This window comes from Salmo salar, chromosome ssa16 (assembly GCF_905237065.1).
Source record: "Salmo salar chromosome ssa16, Ssal_v3.1, whole genome shotgun sequence".
Lineage (NCBI taxonomy): Eukaryota > Metazoa > Chordata > Actinopteri > Salmoniformes > Salmonidae > Salmo > Salmo salar.
In genome coordinates, this window is record NC_059457.1 from 25153660 (window position 1) to 25179032 (window position 25373).

At 42.0% G+C, this 25373-nt stretch overlaps 1 protein-coding gene across 1 annotated transcript in view; it reads right to left on the reverse strand.

Moving 5' to 3' along the window:
• The window catches only part of LOC106573448 (voltage-dependent calcium channel subunit alpha-2/delta-1), a 159958-nt gene that overhangs the window by 81386 nt on the left and 53199 nt on the right, over positions 1-25373 (reverse strand). Inside the window, exons 7-10 of the mRNA XM_045697089.1 lie at positions 5924-6055; positions 5405-5474; positions 2752-2802; positions 1527-1626 (exon numbers count right to left, since the gene is read on the reverse strand). Of these exons, the coding sequence (XP_045553045.1) occupies positions 1527-1626; positions 2752-2802; positions 5405-5474; positions 5924-6055 (353 nt within the window). The remainder of the gene's footprint in view (positions 1-1526; positions 1627-2751; positions 2803-5404; positions 5475-5923; positions 6056-25373) is intronic.

Genomic DNA, 25373 nt, shown 5'->3' on the forward strand with positions numbered 1-25373 from the left:
GAACCTTTTACTGCAATGGGCTAAATCAGGGTCATACAGAGTGATTCTTGGTAGTCTAAAACAAACCTACTTTGAATCAAAAGTGTACAACTCACACACTGTCACGCCCTGATCTGTTTCACCTGTCCTTGTGCTTGTCTCCACCCCCTCCAGGTGTCGCCCATTTCCCCCACTTATCCTCTGGGTATTTATACCTGTGTTTTCTGTCTGTCTGTGCCAGTTCGTCTTGTTTGTCAAGCTTACCAGTGTTCGTCCTGTCTGCTCCTGTCTATTCCCTGCCTCGCTTTTTCTCGACCTCCTGATTTTGACCCTTGCCTGTCCTGATCCTGTACCCGCCCGCCTGACTACTCTGCCCGTCCCTGAGCCTGCCTGCCATCCTGTAAATTCATTCAACATTTTAAGCTGAAATGTCTTGAGTCCATAAGTATTTAACCTCTTTTGTTATGGCAAGCCTAAATACGTTTATGAGTAAAAATGTGCTTAACAATTCACATAGTAAGTTGCATGGAATCACTCTGTTTGCAATAATAGTGTTTCATGTGATTTTATAATGACTACCTCAGCTCTCTACCGCACACATAGCATTTTCTGTAAGGTCCCTCAGTTGACCAGTGAATTTCAAACACAGATTCAACCACAAAGACCAGGGAGGATTTCCAATTCCTCTCAAAGAAGGGCACCTATTGGTAGATGGGTAAAAATAAAAAAGCAGACGTTGAATATCCCTTTGAGCATGGTGAAGTTATTAATTACACTTTGGATGGCGTATCAATACACCCAGTCACTACAAAGACACAGGCGTCCTTCCTAACTCAGTTGCCGAAGAGGAAGGAAACCGCTGAAGGATTTCACCATGACACCAATGGTGATTTTAAAACAGTTACAGAGTTTAATGGCTGTGATAGGAGAAAACTGAGAATGGATCAACAACATTGTATTTACTCCACAATACTAACTGAAACAGAGTGAAAAGAAGGAAGCCTGTACACAATTAAAACATTCCAAAGCATGCATCATTTTTTACAAGGTACTAAAGTAATACTGCAAAAAATCTGGCAAAGCAATTCACTTTTTTGTCCTGAATACAAAGTGTTGTGTTTGGGGCAAATACAATAGAACACTCTCCATATTTTCAAGCATAGTGGTGGCTGCATCATGTTATGGGTATGCTTGTAATCGTTAAGGACTGTGGAGTTTTTCAGGATAAAAAAGAAATGGAATGGAGCTAAGCACAGGCAAGACCCTAGAGGAAAGTCTGCTTCCACCAGACACTGGGAGATTAATTCATCTTTCAGTAGGTCAATAACCTAAAACACAAGGCCAAATCTACAATGGAGTTGTTTACCAAGAAGATCGAAATATTTTACTTAAATCTACTTTAAAATCTATGGCAAGACCTGAAAATGGTTGTCTAGCAATTACATTTTTTGTTATCCATTTTGAATTCAAGCTGTAACACAACAAAATGTGGAATAAGTCAAGGGGTATGAATACTTTCTAAAGGTTCTGTATGTATGTATACTTACATAAACTACGTTGACATAGTCATCATCAGACAGAGTCTCCAGCATCTCACTGACTGAGGTCTTTATCAGCTTCAGAGTCAGACCAGACACACTGCCACTCCTATAGAGACATTTAAGCAGTTTAATCCGTCTATCGACATGTCTGTAGACAATTGTCGTAGTAACATCATGAACATTCTATTGTCGTTGTCGTTATGATAAAGTATACACACAAAAACGTCAGGCTGCATGACATCAGTAGCCCGGTGCTCTAAATAGCATACTTTCTCTAGTTATAAACCCATCCGGTTAAAAATGTATTCACTAAATGCCAAACTAGCAAGCCAGGCAACTAAAAACTATTTTCTAAACAATATTTTGATTTGTTGCTAGCTAGCTCATTAGCTAGCTGGCTATCCAGTTCAAATAATGACCACAGTATAGCTGACAACATCTTAACTTAAGCTACTTATTAGTCATTATTAGAGGAAAATAAACTCACAACAACATACAGTGAGGGAAAAAAGTATTTGATCCCCTGCTGATTTTGTATGTTTTCCCACTGACAAAGAAATTATCAGTCTATAATTTTAATGGTAGGTTTATTTGAACAGTGAGAGACAGAATAACAACAACAAAAAATCCAGAAAAACGCATGTCAAAAATGTTATAAATTGTTTTGCATTTTAATGAGGGAAATAAGTATTTGACCCCTCTGCAAAACACGACTTAGGACTTGGTGAGAAAAGAAAATAGCTTACTGACACAGTGTGACGAAATAGAAGTAGGTCATTCTATCAGAGAATTTTAGAACTCATGCATCATCTTGTCACAGGAGGATTTGGTCTGGTTGCTGTGGCAGTCCGGTAACCACGACAACGGACGTTGCAACAGTCGCAGAGACTTAAACTTCTTTAATGTCTGTGCGACAAGGAAACTGACATTCGCAGCGACAGTATACAGACATTCCACCATAGTTTACATTAAATGTCATTTTGACCAGTGACACTTCTAATTGTCTACAGACATGTTGTTAGACCAGGTATAAACTGGTCTTTAGATTCAACCCAAAGAATTAGAATGATGAAGTTATATTTATATGATTCAACCTACCCCAAAACTACACTGCAAGATACAAGAGGGAGGTACTCTGGTATACTGTACTATGTTGGGCTAGTATGTTGGGCTAGTAGGGTATAGTGTTACTATGCGGTAATGTCATAGTGAACTGCATGTTGTTACTCACGCGTCCACTAGGATCAGCATGTCCTTGGGAGAGGCAGCTCCCTGAATGTACCTACACACACGTTACATACACACAGAGGTTATAAATATACTCACAGTACAAACAGAGGTTATAAACACAATACATACAGAGGTTATAAACACAGTCGTAGGCGCCTGAGCAATGGAGCAAATGGAGCAGCTGCACCCCGACTTTCAAAATAGGGGAGCAAATATTTGTTTTTGCACCCTACTGTTTTACCAGAAAATTATCACGATCCACTAGGTAATTTGTCATTTTCAATGATTAGCAATGTTTTGAGCTAGTCTGTATTAAAATAGATATGTCCATTTTATATATGATGTACAGTAATAACTAACAGATTGCATTTTGCACCCCTCCCCCATCGCCTCAAGATGAATGGTTTTGACCACTCTAAAGTTTTTTTTCTCTCCAGTGCACCATTGTTTTGGTTCAGTGCAGATAGAAAGCACTAGTTGCACCATTGTTTTGGTTCAGTGCAGATAGAAAGCACTAGTTGCACCATTGTTTTGGTTCAGTGCAGATAGAAAGCACTAGTTGCACCATTGTTTTGGTTCAGTGCAGATAGAAAGCACTAGTTGCACCATTGTTTTGGTTCAGTGCAGATAGAAATCACTAGTTGCACCATTGTTTTGGTTCAGTGCAGATAGAAAGCACTAGTTGCACCACTGGTGTTTAAAATCAAAAGGCACTTGCAAAATACAATTATTTATCTATTTTGTTGTGCTGTTGTTACATTTGTATCGTTGTTTCAATTCCGATGGTGTTGGTCCAATGGTGTTGTTACACATACTTTGAGCTGCATGCACCACAAGCAAATTCATTGTATCATTTCACTTTTCCTGTAAGAGCCTTGATCTGATTTGGCTTCACTGTAGCGCAGACTTCATTAGCAGAAAACTGCATGTCCGGTAGCTCGCGGGCTTTCAATGAGCAGCTCGCAAGTAGATAGTGAGAAATAATCAGTAGGCCTAATATTACATTATTAAATCTGTTAAATATTTTCATCTTCAAGCTGTTCAGGAATTTAACACCATTCTGCCTTTTGCCATCTATTTTCCCAACTTCAATCAGTTAAATCACATTGTTAAAATGTTTTGGTAACACGTTACATTAAGTTGCCCCAATTCTATGTAAATACACTGTAATAACTGTTAACAACATAGTAGTTACATTGGTTTTACCATGTAATGACATGGTAATGACATGGTAATAGGGTTGTTGCTGAATCAGTTATTAGATCATTGGAGCAAGGAATATGTAATTACACATTCACTAGCTGAAAGTTTATTCCACATGTGGAACTACTGATGTTACAACACATTCTCTTGTTCGGCTATGTAATTCATGTTTTGTAATTACACATTTGAAATCACCTGTGAATTGCCATGATAATAACACAAACCAAAATATAATGCCCATGAACACAGTGCATACAATGGTTATGAACTCTTATTGACATACAGTATATTTTATGTACAGTTGTGGCAAAAAGTTTTGAGACTGACAAATAATAATTTCCACAAGGTTTGCTGCTTCAGTGTCTTTAGATATTTTTGTCAGATGTTACTATGGAATACTGAAGTATAATTACAAGCATTTCATAAGTGTCAAAGGCTTTTATTGACAATTACATGAAGTTGATGCAAAGAGTCAATATTTGCAGTGTTGACCCTTCTGTTTCAATACCTTTGCAATCCGCCCTGGCATGCTGTCAATTAACTTCTGGGCCACATCCTGACTGATGGCAGCCCATTCTTGCATAATCAATGCTTGGAGTTTGTCAGAATTTGTGGGTTTTTGTTTGTCCACCCACCTCTTGAGGATAGACCACAAGTTCTCAATGGGATTAAGGTCTGGGGAGTTTCCTGGCCATGGACCCAAAATATCGATGTTTTGTTCCCCGAGCCACTTAGTTATCACTTTGCCTTATGACAAGGTGCTCCATCATGCTGGAAAAGGCATTGTTCTTCACCAAACTGTTCCTGGATGGTTGGGAGAAGTTGCTCTCGGAGGATGTGTTGCTACCATTCTTTATTCATTGCTGTGTTCTTAGGCAAAATTGTGAGTGAGCCCACTCCCTTGGCTGAGAAGCAACCCCACACATGAATGGTCACGGAATGCTTTACTGTTGGCATGACACAGGACTGATGGTAGAGCTCACCTTGTCTTCTCCGGACAAGTTTTTTCCCGAATGCCCCAAACAATTGGAAAGGGAATTTATCAGAGAAAATGACTTTACCCCAGTCCTCAGCAGTCCAACCCCTGTACCTTTTGCAGAATATCAGTCTGTCCCTGATGTTTTTCCTGGAGAGAAGTGGCTTCTTTGCTGCCCTTCTTGACACCAGGCCATCCTCCAAAAGTCTTCGCCTCACTGTGCGTACAGATGCACTCACACCTGCCTGCTGCCATTCCTGAGCAAGTGATCACTCTTCATAACATTCTGGAGTATATGCAAATTGCTATCATACAAACTGAGGCAGCAGACTTTGTGAAAATAAATATTTGTGTCATTCTCAAAACCTTTGGCCACGACTGTACATAGAGAACCTGGTTTCTGGTGTGTGTGTGTGTGTGTGTGTGTGTGTGTGTGTGTGTGTGTGTGTGTGTGTGTGAGCGAGAGGTTTCTTACCAGGGCCTCCTGCGTACATCGTATAGGTCAATCTTACTGGGGGTCTTCCGAGCATCCATCCATGGAGAGGCTGGATAGGAGAGACAGAGTCTGGGTTAACAACAATACTGTGGAACTGGGTTAGGATCACTGAAATACATTGTGACTCTTTGATGAAGTCTAACGGAGGTTGTTGTTGTTGTTTCATAACGCATACATGACAACAACACTTGCTACAGTATAAAGCTCATTATCATTCATAAACTCAGTCAACAGTAGTAAGGCTGATTAAATATTCATCTGATGCAGTCAGTAGAGTTCAGAAAATATCACTGACTTCCTTTTCTAATGACGTTCTGTATAGCTCCTATCTAGGTTAATGCTTTGTGTATACTGGGTAGAATCCATGTAGGAATTTTTACTCTGTTTATATGCTTACAATATAAACAAATTAGTAAAAACTAGGATACAGTTGGCTACAGGGGCACATTGACATAACAACGATAATATAGCTTCAATGTGCATGTGCGTGTGTGTTACCTGGGTAGTATCGGGCCAGTCCAGTAGCACTACCAAACACCTGCCAGAGCAGAGTAGGGTCATCCTCTCTGTTCTTCTTAAACACATCCTCCAGCGCCTCCGTCCAGTTCAACTCATTCAGCACGATGGTGGCTACCCACACACATGCACACACACAAACACAAACACACAAAACAGATAGTTGGATTTAGATTACGATTCCCAATTACACCAACAAATTGATCAATATTTAGAAAAGTGTAATGTACAAACATGGGGAGAAAAATTCAAATAGGATAATAATAATGTGACTGCTTGAATCCAGTCTGTGCTGTCATATTGAACAAAACCACACAGTGACGTGAACACTGCACTCAAACACATGCAGAGAGGAGAGATGAAAGATCTGAATACAGCAGGTGTGTGTGTGTGTGTGTGTGTGTGTGTGTGTGTGTGTGTGTGTGTGTGTGTGTGTGTGTGTGTGTGTGTGTCATATGCATGAGTATGAGAGTCACAGGGGTACAGTGTAAGAGAACTAAGCTAAGCAGAGCACTGAACTGTGTCAACGATTCACAGATAAACCAATATGTACACAAGGATTAGACATCCACACCCGCACGCACACATCTCTCTCTTCTCTATCCATCTTTCTTTCACACAAACACACACATTGGCATTACAACGAACGAACATAGACAGGAGTTGGCTAACCCCAAAACAGATCTTAACAAAACAGTTCCAGATGAGAGTGCCTCTAGCAAGAGATAAAGCTGCAAACTGAATCCTCAGACAGAGCATTCATTAATAACATTCAGATACGCCCTCTCGTCTCCCTCTTCCATTAGAGTCAGACAAATATTATACCATTTCTCTGCCCAAAGCAAAGACTGACTGCATCAAGGGGCTAGCGTTTAAACCTGACTAACTAAACCATTCTCCACTTCACATTTTAGTCATTTCGCAGAGGCTCTTATCCAGAGCAATTTACAGGAGCAATTAGGGTTAAGTGCCTTGCTCAAGGGCACATTGACAGATTTCCCTAGTTGGCTCAGGGATTTGATCCAGAAACATCTTAAACACTCCTGCTGCCAGGAGATTGGAAAGAACACAAAGGAACGGAGGGACTTTGTGAAAATTAATATTTGTGTCATTCTCAAAACTTTTGGCCACGACTGTACATAGAGAACCTGGTTTCTGGTGTTTGAGTGTGTGTGTGTGTGTGTGTGAATAGAGCGATCAGAGAGGTAATCCCAACCCTGATTGAGCTGAGTCATCCACACCACCAGGGAAGAGGTTAACCAAATGAAGAATACAACATATCAGTCATATCACTCACAATCTATGTCATTATAGTCATTCACAGTCTGGGCAACTAACTGGTTGCCTAACTTCACCCCAATTGCTTCCCTTCTTTCTTAATCTCTCTCTCCCTCTTTCTCTCTGTCTCTCCCTCTTTCTCTCAAGGGTCCACTTAATGCCTTTTTGATGGATAGCCTTCCCTCTCTCCTCTGTGCATGTGTGTGTGTGTATGTGTGTGTGTGTGTGTGTGTGTGTGTGCCCTTACAAAAAAAATCACACTTTGACATGTGAATTACAAGTTCACATGTGAAAATAAGTCACATGAAAATGAATTATATGTGAAAATGAAATGCCCCTTTTTTATTGAACCTTTATTTATCTAGGCAAGTCAGTTAAGAAGAAATTCATATTTACAATGACGGCTTACCCCAGCCAACACTGAGCCAATTGTGCACCAAACAGCCTCCAAACCCTCAAGCTGCATACTGGACCCTATTCCAACTAAACTACTGAAAGAGCTGCTTCCTGTGCTTGGCCCTCCTATGTTGAACATAATAAACGGCTCTCTATCCACCGGATGTGTACCAAGCTCACTAAAAGTGGCAGTAATAAAGCCTCTCTTGAAAAAGCCGAATCTTGATCCAGAAATTATAAAAAACTATCGGCCTATATCGAATCTTCCATTCCTCTCAAAAATTTTAGAAAAAGCTGTTGCACGGCAACTCACTGCCTTCCTGAAGACAAACAATGTATACGAAACGCTTCAGTCTGGTTTTAGACCTCATCATAGCACTGAGACTGCACTTGTGAAGGTGGTAAATGACCTTTTAATGACGTCAGACCGAGGCTCTGCATCTGTCCTCGTGCTCCTAGATCTTAGTGCCGCTTTTGATACCATCGATCACCACATTCTTTTGGAGAGATTGGAAACCCAAATTGGTCTACATGGACAAGTTCTGGCCTGGTTTAGATCTTATCTGTCGGAAAGATATCAGTTTGTCTCTGTGAATGGTTTGTCCTCTGACAAATCAATTGTAAATTTCGGTGTTCCTCAAGGTTCCGTTTTAGGACCACTATTGTTTTCACTATATATTTTACCTCTTGGGGATGTCATTCGAAAACATAATGTTAAATTTCACTGCTATGCGGACGACACACAGCTGTACATTTCAATGAAACATGGTGAAGCCCCAAAATTGCCCTCGCTAGAAGCCTGTGTTTCAGACATAAAGAAGTGGATGGCTGCAAACTTTCTACTTTTAAACTCGGACAAAACAGAGATGCTTGTTCTAGGTCCCAAGAAACAAAGAGATCTTCTGTTGAATCTGACAATTAATCTGGATGGTTGTACAGTCGTCTCAAATAAAACTGTGAAGGACCTCGGCGTTACTCTGGACCCTGATCTCTCTTTTGAAGAACATATCAAGACTGTTTCAAGGACAGCTTTTTTCCATCTACGTAACATTGCAAAAATCAGAAATTTTCTGTCAAAAAATTACGCAGAAAAATTAATCCATGCTTTTGTTACTTCTAGGCTGGACTACTGCAATGCTCTACTTTCCGGCTACCTGGATAAAGCACTAAATAAACTTCAGTTAGTGCTAAATACGGCTGCTAGAATCCTGACTAGAACCAAAAAATGTGATCATATTACTCCAGTGCTAGCCTCCCTACACTGGCTTCCTGTTAAGGCAAGGGCTGATTTCAAGGTTTTACTGCTAACCTACAAAGCATTACATGGGCTTGCTCCTACCTATCTTTCCGATTTGGTCCTGCCGTACATACCTACACGTACGCTACGGTCACAAGACGCAGGCCTCCTAATTGTCCCTAGAATTTCTAAGCAAACGGCTGGAGGTAGGGCTTTCTCCTATAGAGCTCCATTTTTATGGAATGGTCTGCCTACCAATGTGAGAGACGCAGACTCAGTCTCAACCTTTAAGTCTTTACTGAAGACTTATCTCTTCAGTAGGTCCTATGATTAAGTATAGTCTGGCCCAGGAGTGTGAAGAGGAACGGAAAGGCTGGAGCAACGAACGGCCCTTGCTGTCTCTGCCTTGCCGGTTCCCCTCTTTCCACTGGGATTCTCTGCCTCTAACCCTTTTACAGGGGCTGAGTCACTGGCCTACTGGTGTTCTTCCATGCCGTCCATGGGAGGGGTGCGTCACTTGAGTGGGTTGAGTCACTGACGTGGTCTTCCTGTCTGGGTTGGCGCCCCCCCTTGGGTTGTGCCATGGCGGAGATCGTTGTGGGCTATACTCGGCCTTGTCTTAGGACGGTAAGTTGGTGGTTGGAGACATCCCTCTAGTGGTGTGGGGGCTGTGCTTTGGCAAAGTGGGTGGGGTTATATCCTGCCTGTTTGGCCCTGTCCGGGGTATCATCGGATGGGGCCACAGTGTCTTCTGATCCCTCCTGTCTCAGCCTCCAGTATTTATGCTGCAGTAGTTTATGTGTCGGGGGGCTAGGGTCAGTCTGTTACATCTGGAGTATTTCTCTTGTCTTATCCGGTGTCCTGTGTGTATTTAAATATGCTCTCTCTAATTCTCTCTTTCTCTCTTTCTGTCTTTCTCTCGGAGGACCTGAGCCCTAGGACCATGCCTCAGGACTACCTGGTATGATGACTCCTTGCTGTCCCCAGTCCACCTGGCCGTGCTGCTGCTCCAGTTTCAACTGTTCTGCCTGCGGCTATGGAACCCTGACCTGTTCACCGGACGTGCTTGTTGCACCCTCGACAACTACTATGATTATTATTATTTGACCATGCTGGTCATTTATGAACATTTTAACATTTTAACATTTTGACCATGTTCTGTTATAATATCCACCCTGCACAGCCAGAAGAGGACTGGCCACCCCTCATAGCCTGGTTCCTCTCTAGGTTTCTTCCTAGGTTTTTGGCCTTTCTAGGGAGTTTTTCCTAGGGAGTTTTTCCTAGCCACCGTGCTTCTTTCACATGCTTTGCTTGCTGTTTGGGGTTTTAGGCTGGGTTTCTGTACAGCACCTTGAGAATATCAGCTGATGTACGAAGGGCTATATAAAAATAAATTTGATTTGATTTGATTTGAGTTAGAAAAGCTAAGGCTAGCTTTTTCAAACAGAAATGTGCATCCTGTAAGTTCTGGGACACTGTAAAGTCCATGGAGAATAAGAGCACCTCCTTCCAGCTGCCCACTGCTCTGAGGCTAGGAAACACTGCTACCACCGATAATTCCTCTTAAATTGAGAATTTCAATAAGCATTTCTCTATGGCTGGCCATGCTTTCCACCTGGCTACCGCTACCCCGGTCAACTGCCCGGCACCCTCCACAGCAACCCGCCAATGCCCCCACCATTTCTCCTTCACCCAAATCCAGATAGCTGATGTTCTGAAAGAGCTGCAAAATCTGGACCCATACAAATCAGCTGGGCTAGACAATCTGGACCCTCTCTAAAATTATCTGCCGAAATTGTTGCAACCCCTATTACTAGCCTATTCAATCTCTCTTTCGTATCGTCTGAGTTTCCATAGATTGGAACGCTGCCGCGGTCATCCCCCTCTTCAAAGGGGAGACATTCTAGACCCAAACTGCTACAGACCTATATCTATCCTACCCTGTCTTTCTAAGGTCTTCGAACGCCAAGTTAACAAACAGATTACTGACCATTTCAAATCCCACCGTACCTTCTCCAATATGCAATCTGGTTTCAGAGCTGGTCATGGGTGCAACTCAGCCACGCTCAAGGTCCTAAACGATATCATAACCGCCATCAATAAGAGACATTACTGTGCAGCCTTATTCATCGACCTAGCCAAAGTTTAAGACTCTGTCAATCACCACATTCTTATCAGCAGACTTAACAGCCTTGGTTTCTCAAATGATTGCCTCACCTGGTTCACCAACTACTTCTCTGATAAAGTTCAGTGTGTCAAATTGGAGGGCTTGTTGTCCGGACCTCTGGCAGTCTCTATGGGTGTGCCACAGGGTTCATTTCTTGGGCCGACTCTCTTCTCTGCATACATCAGTGATGTCGCTCTTGCTGCTGGTGAGTCTCTGATCCACCTCTACGCAGATGACAACATTCTGTATACATCTGGCCCTTCTTCGGACACGGTGTTAACTAACCTCCAAACGAGCTTCAATGCCATACACCTCTCCTTCTGTGGCCTCCAACTGCTCTTAAATGCAACTAAAACTAAATGCATGCTATTCAACCGATCACTGCCCGTACCAGCCCGCCCGTCCAGCATCACTACTCTGGACGGTTCTGACTTAGAATATGTGGACAACTACAAATACCTGGGCGTCTGGTTAGACTGTAAACTCTACTTCCAGACTCACATTAAACATCTCCAATCCAAAATTAAATCTAGAATCGGCTTTCTATTTCGCAACAAAGCATCCTTCACCCATGCTGCCAAACATACCCTCGTAAAACTGACCATCCTACCAATCCTCGACTTTGGCGATGTCATCTATAAAATAGCCTCCAACACTCTACTCAACAAATTGGATGCAGTCTATCACAGTGCCATCCATTTTGTCACCAAAGCCCCATATACTACCCACCACTGCAACCTGTATGCTCTCGTTGGCTGGCCCTCGCTTCATACTCGCCGCCAAACCCACTGGCTCCAGGTCATCTACAAGTCTCTGCTAGGTAAAGCCCCGCCTTATCTCAGCTCACTGGTCACCATAGCAGCACCCACCCGTAGCACGCGCTCCAGCAGGTATATCTCACTGGTCACCCCCAAAGCCAATTCTTCCTTTGGCCGCCTTTCCTTCCAGTTCTCTGCTGCCAATGACTGGAACGAACTGCAAAAATCACTCAAGCTAGAGACTCATATCTCCCTCACTAACTTTAAGCACCAGCTGTCAGAGCAGCTCACAGATCACTGCACCTGTACATAGCCCATCTGTAAATAGCCCATCCAACTACCTCATCCCCATACTGTATTTATCTTGCTCCTTTGTACCCCAGTATCTCTACTTGCACATTCATCTTCTGCACATCTACCATTCCAGTGTTTAACTGCTATATTGTAATTACTTCGCCACCATGGCCTATTTATTGCCTTACCTCCCTTATCCTACCTCATTTGCACACACTGTATATAGACTTTTTCTACTGTATTATTGACTGTATGTTTGTTTATTCCATGTGTAACTCTGTGTTGTTGTATGTGTCGAACTGCTTTACTTTATCTTGGCCAGGTCGCAGTTGTAAATGAGAACTTTTTCTCAACTAGCCTACCTGGTTAAATAAAGGTGAAATAAATAAAATAAAAAAAATAAAAAACATGGTTAAAACTATTATTTTGATATCATGGATGGTCAGTCATTGCATCCAGAACGTAGTCTCCAGCACCATCCCTCACCTTACTGAAACTGTGGTTGGGACACACTTTGTTAATCTTTAATTGAAGGATTGCCACTATAAACACCTTCAATAGAGTGATAGTGTTATTATATGATGCAATCCTCTAGTGAGGGAGTTACTTTTGTGTCATTAATATAAAGTAAAGCTTCTGAAGTCGAGAACCAAATTCTTATTATTGCAAACAAAAAGTTATATTGAAAGCAAAACATAAACCCAAAAGAATTGATAGCGAAACAAAATATTGTAAGGCTTTTTTTTATTTGTGAGAGCAAAAAAAAAACTTTTCACTGATTTTCTTTAATGATAACGCAATTAAATAAAACGCCTCCCTCTTTCCTGCAATTCTCCCTATCTTTGGTTATGTTGCCCTGACCTTTGATTTCACTGCCTTTTTTCTAGTTGCAAGATTTGGCACATTCATTCCAGCAACATAGCACCCTGCATCCCACTGCTGGTTTACTCTGAAGCAGAGCAGGGTTGATCCTGGTTGCTCCCTGGATGGGAGACTAGATGTGGCTAGCTGTAAGTGGTGAAAAATAATAATGTGAAAACCACATGGTTATTTTTCTACATGTGATTTGATCACAAATGTGTTCACACACACATTTGTCATAATTTTTTCACATGCACATTTTTATAATTTTTTGCATATATCTTTTTAAGGGTTTGTAGACAGTTTGAGGTTTTCATCCACACTGATGAGGATATGAGAGGCAGGTGGATGGACACAGGTGGTGAGTGGAGAAGAACGGAGAGTGATGTGGTGTGTGTGTGTGTGTGTATTTGTGCGTGTGAGTGTGTAGGGGGCCTTCATTATAAAAACATTACATTCATACATTGCATTGTGGGGATGTGATCTGAGTTAATGTGGTGGCTGCAGTGGCTGTGTCTCTCTATCTCTCTGTGAAATATTTTACAACTGTAGTCTTTGGGTCTCTTACTTCACTCACACCTTGGACAATTCCATTGGTTATCTTGTGCCTAACAAGCCAAATCAAGCTCATATCAAGCAATACAAAATGTGAAATGTTCAGGTCGGCAGCATATTGGGAAAAACCGCAGCCGAAACTCAGAGACAGCTGGAGCATGTTCCTGTAAGTTTGGTATAGATGATAGATGCTCAAGAGAAAGATCCTAAAGATTTCTCTGTATTGGATTGCTTGTTTAACATTTTCTGAGGCAGCAAAGGGAGGTCTGACTATGGCTCCTGCCCATTAGTGAGTTCATAGTGAATGTTATGCACCCTCTCCCTCCCCCTCTCTTGTTTGTGAGGTAGATAAGGTGTGGTTTTCCACCTCTGTTAATCTTCTGTTATAATTTAACATTCTGTTTTTACATCTTCTGCCAAGGACAATGAATACCCACCCGCCCACCCACGCCGCATACACAACCCTCTCGCACAGAGCAGAGATAGGCCAGCCCTGGTCCATTCCTGAAACCTTTATGGACTCTGGGTCAAACTGAACAGTTGGAACCTCACTCACGTATATATAGTTGAAGTATGAAGTTTACATACACTTAGGTTGGAGTCATTGAAACTCGTTTTTCAACTACTCCACAAATTTCTTGTTAACAAACTATAGTTTTGGCAAGTCGGTTAGGACATCTACTTCGTGCATGACACAAGTAATTTTTCCAACAATTGTTTACAGACAGATTATTTCACTTATAATTCACTGTATCACAATTCCAGTGGGTCAGAAGTTTATATACACTAAGTTGACTGTGCCTTTCAACAGCTTGGAAAAATCCAGAAAATGATGTCATCGCTTTAGAAGCTTCTGATAGGCTAATTGACATCATTTGAGTCAATTGGAGGTGTACCTGTGGATGTATTTCAAGGACTACCTTCAAACTCAGTGCCTCTTCACTTGACATCATGGGAAAATCAAAAGAAATCAGCCAAGACCTCAGAAAAAGAATTGCGGACCTCCACAAGTCTGGTTTATCCTTGGGAGCAATTTCCAAAAGCCTGAAGGTACCATACCACATTCATCTGTACAAACAATAGTACACAAGTATAAACACCATGGGACCATGCAGCTGTCATACCACTCAGGAAGGAGACGCGTTCTGTCTGCTAGAGATGAACGTACTTTGGTGCGAAAAGTGCAAATCAATCCCAGAACAACAGCAAAGGACCTTGTGAAGATGCTGGAGGAAACAGGTACAAAAGTATCTATATCCACAGTAAAACGAATCCTATATCGGCATAACCTGAGAGGCCGCTCAGCAAGAAAGAAGCCACTGCTCCAAAACCGCCATAAAAAAGCCAGACCACGGTTTGCAACTGCACATGGGGACAAAGATCGTACTTTTTGGAGAAATGTCCTCTGGTCTGATTAAACAAAAATAGAACTGTTTGGCCATAATGACCATCATTATGTTTGGAGGAAAAAGGGGGAGGCTTGCAAGCCGAAGAACACCATCCCAACCGTGAAGCACGGGGGTGGCAGCATCATGTTGTGGGGGTGCTTTGCTGCAGGAGGGACTGGTGCACTTCACAAAATAGATGGCATCATGAGGGAAGAAAATGATGTGGATATATTGAAGCAACATCTCAAGACATCAGTCAGGAAGGTAAAGCTTGGTCGCAAATGGGTCTTCCAAATGGACAATGACCCCAAGTGTTACAGATACAGGTATCCTGTGTGTATTTGTTTTCTCTCCTTCTGCCCTAGTCACAGGTGGCAGTCATCAGTCACCAATCAGTCACCAATCAGAAGACACACCTGCTCCTTTTCCCTTACCCAATCACATCCCTTTTCCCTTGGTTTAAAAGAAACACAATTAGTTGTCTCTGGAGCTATCTCTCTTTTGTTTGTTTGTTTGTTGGTGGGAAAAGGGGATACCAAGCCAAGTCGCCCATGGGCAGGTTACAAAATAAACCTTAAGTGTTTGACGGTAGATTTAGGTTGTCTGTTGTTTTTATTTCTCACTGTTCCTTTTCACTGTTATGATTTGCATGAGATATGTTCCGGGTCTCGTTTCCATCCCCCCTAGACTGCAGGGCCAAAGGGGTTCGTAACATAAGTGGGGGCTCATCCGGGATCTGTCTTTACTGACACCCATGCCGCTTGTGCAAATAATTGTGGTGGTCTAGTTCAGTATTGAGCGTCACCGCTGGGAATAGCTGATGTAGCATTAGAGTTTGCTATTTGTTGGCTCTTGTGTTTTAGTGGTAGTTCAAAATGGCTACTTTTGATTTGAAATCCTTTTTGGATAACCCTACCGGGGAGGTTTTTGACAAATGTCGTAGAGTTGATTTACTGACCTTGGCTGACCATTATTCAGTATCTATTCCGCAGAGTTTAGTTAAAGCAGAGGTTAAACAACTGGTGTTAAATGTTTTGTTGGAAGAGCAAGTGCTTGTGTAATCGCTGCCTGAAGCCTACTACCCATGTAGGGGATGTTGCTGCTCCTGTAAGCCCATTGGTGTCTGAGAACGAGGCTAAAGCTCCTGCCACATTGCCACGTTTTGATCCACTCCCCACTGTCAAACGGTGATGCCATGAGGGATGTCCAACTGGAGGCGGAAGAGAGAGCCCAAATTTGGCGAGAAAATCTCCAGTTGGAAATGTGTAAACTTGAGGCAGAAAAAGAAAGGGAACAGCAGCAATTGGAAATGTGTAAACCTGAGGCAGAAAAAGAAAGAGAACCACGGCAGTTGGAAATGTGTAAACCTGAGGCAGAAAAAGAAAGAGAACAGCAGCAGTTGGAAATGTGTAAACTTGAGGCAGAAAAAGAAAGAGAACAGCAGCAGTTGGAAATGTGTAAACTTGAGGCAGAAAAAGAAAGAGAACAGCAGCAGTTGGAAATGTGTAAACTTGAGGCAGAAAAAGAAAGAGAACAGCAGCAGTTGGAAATGTGTAAACTTGAGGCAGAAAAAGAAAGAGAACAGCAGCAGTTGGAAATGTGTAAACCTGAGGCAGAAAAAGAAAGAGAACAGCAGCAGTTGGAAATGTGTAAACCTGAGGCAGAAAAAGAAAGAGAACAGCAGCAGTTGGAAATGTGTAAACTTGAGGCAGAAAAAGAAAGAGAACCACCGCAGTTGGAAATGTGTAAACTTGAGGCAGAAAAAGAAAGAGAACCACGGCAGTTGGAAATGTGTAAACTTGAGGCAGAAAAAGAAAGAGAACCACCGCAGTTGGAAATGTGTAAACTTGAGGCAGAAAAAGAAAGAGAACCACGGCAGTTGGAAATGTGTAAACTTGAGGCAGAAAGAGAACAGCGGCAGTTGGAGTTCAAAATGTGCCAGATGGAACTGGAGGCGGAGACAGCGAGGCTATCCTCCATTCCTGCTGTGCCTGTTAGTGAGCCATCCTCACCAGCTGTCTTCCAACACTTTTGACATTAGTAGGCAGATTGCCTTGGTACCTTTGTTCAGAGAGTCAGAGGTTGACTCCGATTTTTGTGTTTTTGAGCGTATAGCCGTAGCATTGAAATGGCCTGAAGAGGTATGGTGCCTATTACTTCAGTGTCCGGTTGGAACATTATAGATTATTTATGTTAAAAATACCCTAAGGTTTGATTGTAAACATCGTTTGACATGTTTCTACAAACGGTAATGGAACTTTTGAGCTTTTCGTCTATTGATTTGCGCTCCTGCATCGTGCCTTTGGAATAGTGTTCTGAGCGCGCCAACAAAACGGAGGTATTTGGACATAAATGATGGACTTTATCGAACAAATGAACATTTCTTGTGGAAGTGGGAGTCCTTCGAATGCATTCCGCCGAGGATCAGCAAAGGTAAGGAAAGATTTATAACACTAATTTAGAGTTTTGTTGATGCCAGAACTTGGCGGGTAACTGTATAGCTTGCATTGATGGCTGAACTCTGTACTCAGAATATTGAACAATGTGCTTTCTGCATAAAGTTATTTTGAAATCTGACACAGCGGTTGCATTAAGAAGTAGTATATCTATAATTCTTTAAATAATTGTTATATATTTTGTCAACATTTATGATGAGTATTTCTGTAAATTAATGTGCACGTTCACAGGAAGTTTTGGGAGGCAAACATTTTCTGAACATCACGCGCCAATGTAAAATGCTGTTTTTGGATATAAATATGAACTTGATCGAACAAAACATACATGTATTGTGTAACATGATGTCCTATGAGTGTCATCTGATGAAGATCGTCAAAGGTTAGTGCTTAATTGTAGCTGTATTTCTGGTTTTTGTGACGCCTCTCCATGCTAGGAAAATGGCTGTGTGGCTTTTCTTGTTTAGGTGGTGTCCTAACATAATCTAATGTTTTGCTTTTGCTGTAAAGCCTTTTTGAAATCAGACAATGTGGTTGCATTAAGGAGAAGTGTATCTTTAAAATGGTGTAAAATAGTCGTATGTTTGAGAAATTTGAATTATGAGATTTTGGTCGTTTTGAATTTGCCGCCCTGCTATTTCACTAGCTGTTGGGAGTGTGTCCCGCAGGTGGGACGGTCACGTCCCACATACCCAAGAGAAGTTAAGATCCTTGTCAATTACGCACCGTGTGGCAAGCGCATATCAACCAGAGTCTCAGGGTGCGCTTGAACGTTGGCATCAGACACTGTAGTCTATGCTACGTAAATATTGTTTGGAATCTGAGAAAGATTGAGATGAGGGAGTTCCTCTAGTTTTGTTTGCTGCTCGTGAAACTGTACAGGAGTCCCTAGAGTTCAGCCCAGCTGAACAAGTGTTTGGTCACACAGTGAGAGGACCAATGAAAGTCCTTAAAGAACAGTTTTTGTCCCGAGAGTTGTGTGCGGGAGACGAGAATGTGTTGGACTACGTTAGTCGCTTTCGTGAGTGCCTACACCAAGCCTGTGTTCTCGCAAAGGAAGCTCTGTCTTCCTCGCAGAGGAGTATGAAAAGACACTATGATAAACAGGCTGAGTCTCGTCCACTACAGCCGGGTGATCAAGTTCTGGTGTTATTGCCTGTTCCAGGGTCTTCACTGTCAGCTCGTTTCTCTGGTCCTTATTTAATTGAAAAGAAATTAAGTGAAACTGATTATGTGCTTCAAACTCCTGATAGAAAATGGCAATCTCGTGTGCGCCACATTAACATGTTGAAAACATACCACACCTGACCCATCACCCAGTTAGATAGTTGAAAAACAGTGGCAGGTACTGCTGTCTCCTCTGCTTCTGCTGCTATGATAGTGGGCTGTCATATTAATGAGGATGATGGAGATGGATTAGAGTTGCGCAATACTCAGCAGCAATGCGTTAGATTGCCCAACTCAGAAATGCTGCTGTCTCTCCAGTTAGGTCTGGTTCAGTTAACGGACGGACAGGCCGATGATATTGTGAGACTACTACACAGTTTTCCATGTCTGTTTAATGACGTTCCTACTCGCACAAACGTGTTGGAACATGACATTAATGTTGGAAATGCTGACCCTATCAAGCAACACCCATATCGTGTCAACGCTTCTAAGAGGAAGATAATGAGGGATGGGGTGAGATATTTGTTGAAGAATGACCTGGCCATTCTGGTTCCTAAACCTGATGGTACGTCCAGGTTATGTATGGATTATCGAAAGGTAAATTCTGTCACAATGTCAAATTCTGTCACAATGCCAGACTGTATCGACACTGTTGGTGCTGCTACTTATGTAACTGAGTTAGACCTCTTAAAAGGTTACTGGCAGGTTCCGTTAACCTCACGAGCTTCTGATATTTCTGCCTTTGTAACCCCAGACAACTTCCTTCAATACTCTGTCATGACTTTTGGGATGCGGAATGCACCAGCCACTTTCCAACAACTGGTTAGCTCCGTATTAGCTGGCGTTCCCAATTGTAGTGCCTACCTTGATGATCTAGTGATTTATTCGTCTGAGTGGTCAGATCATGTTAACTCTCTAAGGGTAGTATGTGAACGTTTGGCAGCTGCTTTTCTAACCCTGAACTTAGCAAAGTGCGAGTTTGGGAAGGCCACTGTTACCTATCTCAGCAAAGAGGTCGGCCATGGACAGGTGCGCCCTGTTGATGCTAAGGTCTTGGCTATAACTGCATTCCCCGCACCTACCGCCAGACGAGAGCTACGCTGCTTTTTAGGGATGGTTGGCTACTACTGTAGTTTCTGTAAAAATGTCTCTGCGGTAGTTGCTCCATTGACCGATTTGCTCAGTCCGGCTAGATTGTTTGAGTGGTCCCCTGATTGTCAGGTAGCTTTTGATACTGCTAAAGCACTCTTATGTAATACCCCTGTACTTGCTGCTCCGGATTTTGAACGACCGTTTAAATTTGAGGTAGATGCTAGTGCCAGAGGTGCTGGTGCTGTTCTACTGCAGCAGGACAAGAGTGGAGTGGATCATCCTGTTTGTTATTTTTCATTTTTTTTTTTTTTTACAAATGTCCGGCTAACTATGCAACCATCGAACAAGAAGCTCTAGCTTTGTTGTTAGCTCTGCAATACTTTGAAGTATATATTGGTTCCAGTGCCCTACCAGTGATAGTATATACTGACCATAACCCCTTAGTGTTTCTCCACCGTATGTACAACCAGAACCAGCGCCTTATGCGTTGGGCACTTATTGTGCAAAAATATAATTTGGAGATCTGCCACAAAAAGGGTTCTGAAAATGTATTGGCAGATGCTTTGTCTCGTGTTTAAAAAATTATGATTTTTGTACGTGTCGATAGGTTGCCTTTGATTGTTGAACTTGTTGGTATTCTTTGTAAATACTTTGGTCGCAATCCTTATAGGGTTGCTCTTTTAAGGGTGGGAGTGTTACGGATACAGGTATCCTGTGTGTATTTGTTTTCTCTCCTTCTGGCCTAGTCACAGGTGTCACTCATCAGTCACCAATCAGTTGCCAATCAGAAGACACACCTGCTCCTTTTCCCTTACCCAATCACATCCCCTTTCCCTTGGTTTAAAAGAAACACAATTAGTTGTCTCTGGAGCTATCTCTCTTTTGTTTTTGCTCCTACATGTCACATTTGTCCGTTATCCTGTGCGTATGTATTGTTGTGGTATGACTGTTTGTTGGTGGGAAAAGGGGATACCAAGCCAAGTCGCCCATGGGCATACATTACCCGTAGGAAAACATTGTCTAAGAACCCTAGTTACAACTGGGCGGACGACCCATTGTATTTTATTGGTTAGTTAGCTAGCTGTTATTGAAGAAAGTAAGACTAGCTTAGGGGTTTTTGGATATTTATTATTTCTTTCCTTGGGTCCAGCTCAGCCTCTTTCCCCCCATTACCGTGTGTTTAAACAATAAACCTAAAGTGTTTGACGGTAGATTTAGGTTGTTTTTAGTTCTCACTGTTCCTTTTCACTGTTATGATTTGCATGAGATATGTTCCGGGTCTCGTTTCCATCCCCCCTAGACTGCAGGGCCAAAGGGGTTCGTAACATAAATGGGGCCTCATCCGGGATCTTGTCTTGCCACATGCCACACATACTTCCAAAGTTGTGGAAAATGGCTTAAGGACAACAAAGTCAAGGTATTGGAGTGGCCATCACAAAGCCCTTACCTCAACCTATAGACATTTTGTGGGCAGAACTTAAAAAGCGTGTGTGAGTAAGGAGGCCTACAAACCTGATTCAGTTACACCAGCTCTGTCAGGAGGAATGGGCCAAAATTCACCCAACTTATTGTGGGAAGCTTGTGGAAGGCTACCTGAAACGTTTGACCCAAGTTAAACATTTTAAAGGCAATGCTACCAAATACTAATTGAGTGTATGTAAACATCTGACCCACTGGGAATATGATGAAAGAAATACAAACTAAAGTAAATCATTCTCTCTACTATTACTCTGTCATTACACATTCTTAAAAAAAAAGTGGTGATCCTAACTGACCTAAGACAGGGAAGTTTTACAAGGATTAAATGTCAGGAATTGTGAAAAACTGAGTTTAAATGTATTTGGCTACGGTGTATGTAAACTTCCGACTTCAGCTCTGTTTACTGATTTCTATGAGGATTATAAATAGCAACAGCTTGTACTATTACCCAGTAGGCCACTGGGCTGACACATACTCATTACGGTCCACCAATCACAAACCTTCCCCCCCCCCCAGAGAACGCAGGAGGAAACATGGCAGCAAGCCCCGACCCCTGCCAGCAGAGTCTGGGAAGGGACAAGATACTCACGCACTCTAGCTTACACGGACACCTGCACACACACACATACTAATTTCCCACATGCACCCTCTCCCTCTCTGTGAGGTCAGTAGTGGGTAACCTTGAATCCAGACGCTATCCCAGCAGGCCGAGGTGCATGCTGAAGGAGTGACTCCATCCTGCTGCCTCTACGTGTGAGGGCTGACGCAACACACCACACGCTATTGACCCTACACTGACTCAGTAACGAACACTCACGCGTGCGCAAGTAAGTCCAATCACACACACAAGAACACACACAGAAAGCAGCACACCGGTCAATATTAGACAAAGCAGACAGATTTAATGTCAGAAGGACACAGGAGACACACCTTTCAGACAGCAGGTAAATACTAGTGAAACACACTGCTACCAACCAACCCATTACCACACCAACCAACTACAAAACCAAATCTAACACATTCTGTCCCTTAATATTATGCAGCAAACAGGGAGAGGACATGCTGTCTTTTCATGTGTGGAGGTTTTCTCTATAGGGAGCATGTTGTATACCTGAACAATAATACAGGTTATCAATAGAGCACTTTCCACACAGCAAATGTGCAAGTGCTGAAATCTCGTTGTTGAGGTAAAAAGTGTTGTAAGTGTTATATCTGAGTGTTGATTTTAGCGGGGTTAACACCTGTGGTGAATAAATTAAGTGTTATTTGAAACACAGTGGAAACAACACCGCAAGATGTTGGTGTTATTTGACTGTGTTGATTTAATTTCTGTTAACTCTATCAGACATGGGAGGGGCCTCATTATTATGTTTCCCAGCAAGCTTTGTTGCAGGTTGATTTTTAGAATAGTTTGTTTTAATATCTATTCTTAATGCACAATGATTAACTAATTGATCTTATACTATACAAATATAAATAACTTACATTTTTCTAAACTAATCCAATCTATAAGGGGTTGGAATTATTGCCCCGCTACTGAGATGGTTGTTCCAGTTTAGATGATTTAGTTAGTCTTGCTTGTCAAGGTCTTCACCACAGCAGTCATTCTGAATGCAGGTTATGGGTGATACAATAGTCAAATTGTTGGATATCCTCCCTCTGGTTTGATTCTGATATAATTACTAATCACTTCACAAACCAGCATTTATGATTTGCAGGCATGAGCTGTATACCACAAAGGTAACTTGGATTAACAACCAGAATTAACTACAGATACAGTGCCTTGCGAAAGTATTCATCCCCATTGGTGTTTTTACTATTTTGCTGCATTTAAATCTGTAATTTAAATAGATTTTTATTTGGATTCCATGTAATGGACATGCACAAAATAGTCCAAATTGTTGAAGTGAAATGAAAAAAAAAGTATTTAAAAAAGTGCTGCGTGCATATGTATTCACCCCCTTTGCTATGAAGCCCCTAAATAAGATCTGGTGCAACCAATTACCTTCAGAAGTCACGTAATTAGATTGCACACAGGTGGACTTTATTTAACTAAGTGATCTGTCACGTGATCTCAGTATACTATATATACAACTGTTCTGAAAGGCCCCGGAGTCTGCAACACCACTAAGCAAGGGGCACCACCAAGCAAGCGGCACCACCAAGCAAGCAGCACCATGATGACCAAATAGCTCTCCAAACAGGTCAGGGACAAAGTTGTGGAGAAGTACAGATCAGGGTTGGGTTATAAAAAAATATCTGAAACTTTGAACATCCCGCGGCACACCATTAAATCCATTATTAAAACATTGAAAGAATATGGCACCACAACAAATCTGCCAAGAGAGGGCTGCCCACCAAAACTCATGGACCAGGCAAGGAGGGCATTAATCAGAGGCAACAAGGAGACCAAAGATAACCCTGAAGGAGCTGCAAAGCTCCACAGCGGAGTTCGGAGTATGTGTCCATAGGACCACTTTAAGCCGTACACTCCACAGAGCTGGGCATTACAGAAGAGTGGCCAGAAAAAAGCCATTGCTTAAAGAAAAAAATTAAGCAAACACATTTGGTGTTTGCCAAAAGGCATGTGGGAGACTCCCCAAATATATGGAAGAAGGTACTCTGGTCAGATGAGACTAAAATGTAGCTTTTAGGCCATCAAGGAAAATGCTATGTCTGGTGCAAACCCAACACCTCATCACCCTGAGAACACCATCCCCCACAGTGAAGCATGGTGGTGGCAGCATCATGCAGTGGGGATGTTTTTTCCATCGGCAGGGACTGGGAAACTGGTCAGAATTGAAGGAATGATGGATGGCGCTAAATACAGGGAAATTCTTGAGGGAAACCTGTTTCAGTCTTCCAGAGATTTGAGACTGGGACGGAGGTTCACCTTCCAGCAGGACAATGACCCTAAGCATACTGCTAAAGCAACACTTGAGTGGTTTAAGGGGAAACATTTCAATGTATTGGAATGGCCTAGTCAAAGCTCAGACCTCAATCCTATTGAGAATCTGTGGTATGACTTAAAGATTGCTGTACACCAACAGAACCCATCCAACTTGAAGGAGCTGGAGCAGTTTTGCCTTGAAGAATGGGCAAAAATCGCAGTGGCTAGATGTGCCAAGCTTATAGAGACATACCCCAAGACACTTGCAGCTGTAATTGCTGCAAAAGGTGGCTCTACAAAGTATTGACTTTGGGGGGTGAATAGTTGTGCAAGCTCAAGTTTTCTGTTTTTTTGTATTATTTCTTGTTTGTTTCACAAGAAAAAATATTTTGCATCTTCAAAGTGGTAGGCATGTTGTGTACATCAAATGATACCAACCCCCCAAAAAATCTATTTTAATTCCAGGTTGTAAGGCAATAAAATAGGAAAAAATCCAAAGGGGGTGAATACTTCACAAGCCACTGTATTCTGGTTAATTAAGTCAGCTAAACTTAGATAGTGTTTTGGGTTGTTGAGTTAATTACACCATGCCCATTCAAGGTTAGCTTTCTAAAAAATATTTGTATTTTATTTGGACAAGTTAGCTGGCTAACTCATTGATCCTGCTTTGTAGTATACCCATCTGACGTTCCCCATTAGTTAGGATTTTCAGACAACAATGTTGAGAATAACTAGGCCTAATGAAATCTATAATACATTGGTAATGAAGGGCTTACTTTCAATTAAAAAAACATTAATTTAGGCAGTCACTTAATGAAACTTAATGAATGCAACAACCATGTCTCTGTCAAAAATAAACACAGTCATGTGTGGGTATCTGTCACATTCACTCGCAAGGCATGCTGGGAAATATGAAAATAATAATTACACCCTACAGTGTTAAACCCCCCCCAAATACTGTAAAACTACATGTTATTCCGTAACACAAAAAACCCAGCAAAACCCATGGCGTTAGGGAACCAACACTCTAGGGGTGGTTGTTTTTCAACACTTTGAAAAGTATTAGTTTAACACTTTTTCAATGGGTCACATATACACACTAAGTGTTACATTTAACACTGTGGGTGTTAGAGTTCTGATCTAAAATTGTCTGTGCATGACCCCAAGGTCCTTTTCCAGTTAAAGACACATAAAGAATACAAACATAAAAATGTTGCTCTGCTGTTAATAAAGGTACCATTTATCTAGGGATTTGTACAGTCTGTGTCATATCTATGGTTACACTGTGTGTGTGTTTGTGGAGGGGGGTGTAGTGTGTGTGTGTGCGCGCGTTCATGCATACATATGTGTGTGTATAGTGCAAGTATGTGTTTGTATGTACCAGTGGAGGCTGGTGGGAGGAGCTATATGAGGACGG